The sequence below is a fragment of the Canis aureus genome, chromosome 12 (genome assembly GCF_053574225.1).
Source record: "Canis aureus isolate CA01 chromosome 12, VMU_Caureus_v.1.0, whole genome shotgun sequence".
NCBI lineage: Eukaryota > Metazoa > Chordata > Mammalia > Carnivora > Canidae > Canis > Canis aureus.
In genome coordinates, this window is record NC_135622.1 from 15,783,318 (window position 1) to 15,790,722 (window position 7,405).

Here is a 7,405-nt window from a genome sequence, read left to right on the forward strand (position 1 = left end):
CCCTGAAGAATGGCACATTTCTGCTGAGGGTGGGGCAGGTGTGAGTCGTGATAGCAGGGACACCTTGTCCCCAAGGAATCAGGCAGGGAGATCGTAAGTGGATTCTGGGATCAGATGGACCACGTGGCCTCTCAAGGGCATTTTGGGCCTGAGAGTCTTGATTCTATTAGGGTGACAAAGCAAGACCAACGGGGAAAGCTTCACCCCAGCCCAGGACCACCAGGCCCCCCACCCAATAGCTGGGGCATCCAGAGCATCCCAGCAGATCCTCCAGTGCCACCATCACTTTCTCCCGAATAAGCTGCTGACTCAGCACCCATGGAACAGAAGCTGGGGAGTGCGGAGTCTGCTCACCTCTCTTCCACTCCACTTTTAGGTCAGACTCCTCCTCCGTGAGTGCCCATCAGAACCCTCATTTCCAACACCTCTAATAGATGGGCGGCTAACTCCAGGTCGAGCTTAGCCCCCTGCAGGCCAACTGACTTGCTTTCAAAGACATTTCATTCTGTTCCTCCCACAGATTCCCACAGAGCCAACACCTGCAAATGTGATCATCTGAAAATGCCCAGGAGTGCAAGAGTACCTTGAGATGTGTGCAGTGGAGCCCTAGCAGCTTGCTGTGGCTGACCAGGGCCTCTGCACAGGCTGAGGGTCTGGCTCTGGCTCAGTGGGCATCTGGCTGTGGAACCACATGGCCTGCTAACAGCTTGAGTGGGCAATAAGCAGTGCTTGGGTGGGCAAAGCGGCTACTATAGTGACCTGAGTTTTAAAAGTACACCAGTGCCAGCAGGTGAATTCTCTGAAATGGGAGGGCTTTCAGCCACCAAACATTTCCTTTATCTGTGAGCCAATAACCAAACGAGGCCAGTTCTCCTTACTGTCTACAAACTCTCAAAAACTGGTTGGGCTTCTGTATGTGCCAGCTCCCTTGTGAGGTGTAGGCAACACAGCAGTGTACAAAACATACCCAGGGCCGGCCTGCATGGAGCTAGCTTCCTAGCACAGTGCAGACTGGCGTGCAGGGCTCTCCCACTAGGATGGTACCAGGAAAGTCCATATTCTACGGGGGTCCAGAGGAAGCCTTGAGCCCATGATGATGTAGGGGACATTCCCTCAAACCGAGGGAACAGCTGCGTTCCCCCTCAGACACGGCATGGGCTCCACCCAATGCTGTGGACAAAGATGATGATGGTGATGGCCGCTGATGTTTACTGACAGCTTACAAGGTGGCAGGCCGTGTTCTCAGTGCCACATGTGTGCTTTACCACTAATTTTCAAAACAGCCCTCTGAGGTGAGTCCTGTTTCTCTCCCCAGTGACAGATTAAAAAACTGAGGCACAGGCCCACAGCGTTGATTAAGTTGCCCAAGTTTCCACGGCTAGAAAGTAGCAGAGTCCACGTGTGTGATGTGGGCAGACAGACTCTAGAACCTGCCTCCTTCCCCACTTGTAACGGTGGCTTCAGGCCAGGGGATGCACTCAAAATAACAGTGCCCCTAGGAGTCCAGGCACACCAGACAGCCTGAGTAATTTTGAGGCCAGTCAGGTCTTCCCTGTCTTGCCTTGGCTCCTACCTCTGAGATCACGTGGGACTACAAGCACTTTTGGGAAAGCAAAGTAGCCGTTCCACCCCAGACCTCCCGGCAGACCAGCAGCACACCATATGGCCATAGATGTCCACATCCAAGCCAAAGACTGGGCTCTGTGAAGAATCCAAAGATGGATTCAAAAGGAAACAGCCCACAAAGGGATGACAGGGCCAAGGGACAGACAGCAGGGACATAACTATTCGGGACGCAAGGCAGAAAATGCTGCAGTCAGAGGGTGCAGGGACATTCAATCCCTGCCAGGCAGGTGGGGGGCGGGGCAGCGTTTGAGCTGGGTGCTGAAAAAGAGGAAGGGAACCCAGGCAGGAGGTCTGATCTGGACAAAGGTCCAGATGCACAGACAGAAAAACAAGCAGGGGCCAAAGGAGGGTTCATTCGGAGAAGGGTGGAGGCCTGGAATAGCTCTGGGACACTGGAACCAGATATACACAGGGCCACAGAGGGGTTCTCATGACCAGAGCTGTGTTGCACAAAAATTAAACTAGTTCACAATGTGCAAGACTTTCCAGAATGGTGTCAGATGCCCCTGCTGCAGGGGGTGGCTCTGCAGATGCAGGCCAGGGGTCAAGGCTGGTATAAATTCCAAGTAAAATAAGCATAGATCATGAATAAGCTGGACCTAGCCTGGTTAAATCTGATGTTCTGGGCCCCAAATGTCCTGTCACTGGGTCTGGGGCAGCTGGAGGAATTTTCAATCATGCCATACCCAGCTGCAAAGCAGTCCAAAGAGATGCTAAAAAAATATCTTTAAATCTACAAAAACATCTATTTTTTAGTACGTGTATGTTTACAAATATGTAAGGCAAACATTGGTAGCATTACATAAAGAAATATATAAGGAAATGTAAAATAACTATTGGGTAGTTTGTTTTCAGTTCTGAATAAAATTCCTATTTGCCCACCATCTGATTCCAGATAGTTCCAGATTACATTTTGCTCACGTCCTGAATGCTGTCTGCATGAGTGTGGTATTGCATTACTCTTTCCTAGGACTGACAATTAAAATGCCCTCCCTGCTCCTCAGGCCCTCTCAAGATACTGGAGCCCAGCAACAGCTTCTACTGACCTGATTGACCATTTGATGCTGTTGGACGGTTCTTTTCTCCTTAAATTCTTCTGACTCGATCTGGATTTCATACATCGCCCCACAGCCTCCTGAAATAAACAGGACTTGAAAGTCTTTCAGTTATTAACTTACAGCGGCCACAATCCCATAGATCCTCAAAGTACCATACAATCCAAAGTAGGTATGAATATTCTTATTTATTTATTTATTTATTTATTTATTTTTAAATATTCTTATTTGGGAAAGTTGCTAAAACTGTCAAGGCTTGCAACCCGACCACACACCCCCTACAGGCTGTCTTGATCCAAAATGTGCTCTTCCTTTTCCAAGGCAGTTGCCCTACCCAGGAGTATTACTTGTGGACTATGTAACATAAGGCACAAGGCATGGAAAGCCTAGGAAACGTAGGTTTGCCCCATATTTGTTTAGTAGGCCAACAAACTATGGAATGGAAGGTTCAACCTTCCAAAGGACCAGCAATCAATATTTTTAAAAATGCAAAAATTGGGATGCCTGGGTGGCTCAGCAGTTGGCTTGCCTTTGGCTCAGGTTGTGGTCCCGGGGTCGGGTCCCACATCGGGCTCTCTGCATGGAGCCTGCTTCTCCCTCTGCCTCTGTCTCTCTCTCGCTCTATTATGAATAAATAAATAACATCTTTAAAAATAAAATAAAATAAAAATGAAAAATACAACAAAGCTTGGTTTAAAAAAAAACTGCGTAATACTAATGGAAAGAAGAGAAAAGAATGGGCGCATGAGAGAGACAGGGACACAGCAGTATGGTGGCAGCTGCAGACATGCTGGTCACTGAGCTGTAGTCATCAAGCTCTCCTTAGCCCCTCCTGGTCTGGGAGCAGCCCTCAGGGTCTCATCTTGGGCTTCCTCAGGGAGGGAGCAGCTTTTTGGCCAAGTTGTCCAGGCAGAGCCTATGGTGGACACATCCACCCCCTGCCCAAACTTTGTCTCCATGTGGCTGGAGAGCTAGTGCTGATGACTGATGGAAGGGTGCTGCCCTAGCATGAAGCAGTGTGGGCAAGAAGGAACATGTACCCAGGGCTGGTAGCACCCAGCTAGTTTCTGAGAGGTGCAATTTACTCAGCAGGCTTTATGTGCACTAGGGATCCGAGCTTTGGTTAACCAAGCTTCCTGGCCTCAATTCCCTTTCCACACTCCATTCAGGGCGAGGCAGGGGCAGCCCGAAGGCCACGTTCCAGCTCTGGCTGACCTGAGCCTGGGGCAGCTATAGGATTCCTAACGTCAAGGCCTCAGCACCACCCTGGAACACCCCAGAGGGCTTGCCTGACCTCCCATGCCAGTGGATCTTTGGATTGATTAATTTGTCTGTAGTTTCAAATAAAAAGTACTTTTTTAGACTTTCTCCTGATGCTTGCAGATGTTATGTTCTCAGAGAAGCCAGGGAGCCCTCGTGGCAAAGACACGTCTGGGTCTGGAGAGATGCAGGTAGATGCCCACCTTCCCGCTAAGCTGTTCTACATGTGTGTCTGGACAAAGGCCCTGTCCTCCTGGCCTGGGTGCAGAACTCGCCTCCCCAGCCTCTTCCTAACACGCAGTCCCCCATGGACTTCTGAGGTGCCTGGGGCTGGTAACTGGACTCAGCAGAGTCTGCCTGCGTCTCCCTATGTCCTGGTGCTGGTTCCACTTCTGCTACCTCCTCCCTGTGAGGGGCTGGGTTCTTTGGCCTTTTTGGGCTCAGCTCCTCATGAGGAAAGGAAGAAAGTTACTTTCAAAAGGATAAAATCCTTCTGGGGTCAGCTCCAGCTCTAACATTCTAGGGTGTCAGAAGAATGTGGAGAAACTAATGTTCATCTCCAAGTCAAATTAAAGACTCGGGACCTGAACCTCAGGGTGACTAGAGAGATCATTGGAATCGCACCGGGCTAGCGACCAGAAGTCCTCCCAGCCGGGCCATATCCCCACACACAGTTTCCCTCTAATGCTTCCACATCCACCTCCCTGCCATCAGCTGGGAGAGGCCATATTCCATCTGTCCAAAAGCCACACGTACTGAGAAGCCGCTGATGGCGAGTTGGCTCTGTCCAGCCCCCTACCCTCTCCCCCAGCAGAGGGCCCAATCCCACCAAACTCCGTGGGAAGGAGGGAAAAACCTCACCTGAAATGTCAGTGACTTTGATAGCTGTAGCCCCAGGAAACTTTTCTTTGAGAATCCGGGTCACTTTGAGCTCCCCCTCAGTCTGCGAGGCAAACATCCGCTGGGCACAGTGGACAAGAGGAGGCTGCCACAGAACAGAGAAGAGTCATGGCAGGGCAAGATGATGGCGCCCCCAGGCCCCACCTGCCTTTACCCCCCACCCCGGGGCCCAGCCCCCGCCTCCAGCGTGGCCATGGGCTGTATCAGAGGGACTGCGTGGCATCGGATGTCCGCTGAAGCTCCCAGGACACAGAACAAACGTTTTGGGGAGTAAATGGAGCTGAGAAGTGAAATGACTCAACTTTGACTCCCGAGACAAGACAAACTTAAGAGACCTTGAACTCCTCACTGCAGGATACTGCAGTGAGAGAGACACCATGACATCAACTTTAGAGGTGAAGAAACGAGGGAGGGGGGCATGAAGGCAAGTGCTAGGGTAGGTCCATCAGTGAGATGCAGAGCTAGAGGCTGGCCAGGGCGCCTCAGACGCATCTCCCCAGGCCAGCGTACCCACACCCACACCTGGCTGGGACCAAATGCGGCCTATCCTGTCAGCCTGATGAACATTTCACACCCTCCAGTGGGATGTGGCCTTGTGGCCTGTTGCTCACTAAGCCAGGTGCACTTTGCGATCTGTACTCATTCTTATTGGGAAGAAGCAACAAAATGCTATTAAATGACCTAAAGGAGAAACATTTTTAGGTTATTTACCTTTGGCAACAGCACTCACCCTGCCCCTTGGGGGATACCACAGGGAGCCAGTGCTTCCGATGGGAACATGTCTCAACTCTTATAGTAGAAAGAACAAAAAACCGGGCCTGCAGCCTCTTGGCTGGGTTGAGCACATGCTGAAAGGGAGACTGAACAGAGAGCATGGCAGGTCTTGAATGCCAGGCTAAAGGTTATGGAGTTTGAGGCCTCTTGGTGCCAAAGTAACCTGCACAAAACAGTGTCTTTAGAAGCTAGTCAGGAAAGTCAGGAAAATGCCCAGTATTACAAAGGGAGCAGCACAGGGCCTGAGACTGGAGGGGGATGGCAGGTGGGAGACACAAGTGCTGTATATCTGATGCTGGTCCTGAAAGCACCATCCCTTCACCCTTCAGTCCCGTCCTCGGGCCTTTCCTGATGGCCTAGAGCAGGGTGCTGTGTTAGATCTCAAATGACCTTTTTCTTCTTCTTTTAAGTAGGCTCCACACCCACCGCAGAGCCTAACACAGGGCTTGAACTCATCACCCTGAGATCAAGAGTCAGGCTCTTAACTGACTGAGCAACCCAGGTGCCCCTCGAAGCGCCATCCTTAAAATGATCTGTGCACTGGCTTATTCACCAGCTGGTTTCGAAGGTTCAGACTGCATCTATCCTCTTACTGCAGCCTTCCAAAGCTGGGCCAGGACAGGCCCTCCAGGAGACTTGGGTGAAGGATGGATGAAAGAATGAACAAATGAATGAGCAGAATGTGCACCTCATTCAGCCACGCCCCCTGGCACCTGAAAGAAGTCTCAATTCTAGCAGGCGGTTGCAGTGCAGGTCAGAAGAAAGATCTGGAATGAGACTGAGTGCTGTGTGGAAGGACAGGAACTTGATGTTGTGGGCCTGGCTAAGATTGGGCTGGAGGAGGGGGAGGGGATGGAGCCTCTTTGGAGGACAGAGACTCGGGGCAGGGGCAAGGGCGGAGGGTAACCAGGTAGCAGGGAGCAGTAATCACTAAGGGGGAGGGTGCTTAGCATTGCCGAGTCCTTGGGAGGTCGTCCCTCCATTTGAGCCAATTTGGAGGCAGCGGCCTTTACCCGAGCAAGCTACTGACAAAACTCCTAAATGCTGAAAGTTGTCAGCTCTTTACACTTGGCGGAGGCAGGTTCAAGAGCAGCCGGAGCGAAGTAAGAAGGTGAGGGCAAGTGGAAGAAGGGAGGAGAGCGGGAGTCAGAGACGGAGAGAACCGAGGAGAGCGCGCGGGGAGTGCCCTCTGCTGGGCGTCCACTCCGGGCGCGTGGGACTCCGAGAGGTTCAGGTCGCAGAGCCGGGAGGACTTGCCCAAAGCCCGGAGCCCCGCACGCCCCGGCTCCCGGCCAGGACTCGGGGTGACCGCGGGGTCTCCGGCGCCGAGCGTCGACACCGCTTGCTCCGCGCCCGCCGGACGGCGACGGTTTCTGTCTGTCCCCCTCGCCCCCCCAGGCCCCGACCCCCGACCCCCCCCCCCCAGGCTCGGAGCTCCGCCAGCGCGCGCGGGGCCCTGACGTTTCTCCGCTGCCCGGGCCGGGCCCCCTCCCCTGCAGGGCCGAACCCACCAGGAGTGGACGGGAGGGAGGGAGGGAGGCAGGGAGGGCCGGCCCCGGGCCCTGCGCCGCGCTCTCCGGGAGCCCGGCCCCGAGGCCCCGCCGCGCCTCCCGCCCGGGAGCAGCAGCCCGGCCCGCCCGCGCTCACCCCGCGGATCCCGCGGAGCAGCGGCCCCGCCGCGGCCGGGCTCCACGCCGCCATGCCCGGCCGACGCGGCCCGCCGCCCGAGGTCGCCGCGTCCCCCGAGAGGCGCGGGGCCGGGGCCCGGGAGCCGCCGCGGGCGAGGCCGC

At 53.8% G+C, this 7,405-nt stretch overlaps 1 protein-coding gene across 2 annotated transcripts in view; it reads right to left on the bottom strand.

Moving 5' to 3' along the window:
- BOLA3 (bolA family member 3) overlaps window positions 1-7,383 on the bottom strand; it is a 39,638-nt gene extending 32,255 nt beyond the window's left edge. For both annotated transcript variants that reach the window (XM_077842936.1, XM_077842937.1), the window contains exons 1-3: window positions 7,263-7,383; window positions 4,803-4,926; window positions 2,673-2,761 (exon numbers count right to left, since the gene is read on the bottom strand). In XM_077842936.1, the coding sequence (XP_077699062.1) occupies window positions 2,673-2,761; window positions 4,803-4,926; window positions 7,263-7,316 (267 nt within the window). In that variant the 5' untranslated portion in view covers window positions 7,317-7,383. The remainder of the gene's footprint in view (window positions 1-2,672; window positions 2,762-4,802; window positions 4,927-7,262) is intronic.
- Window positions 7,384-7,405: the final 22 nt, after the last annotated feature.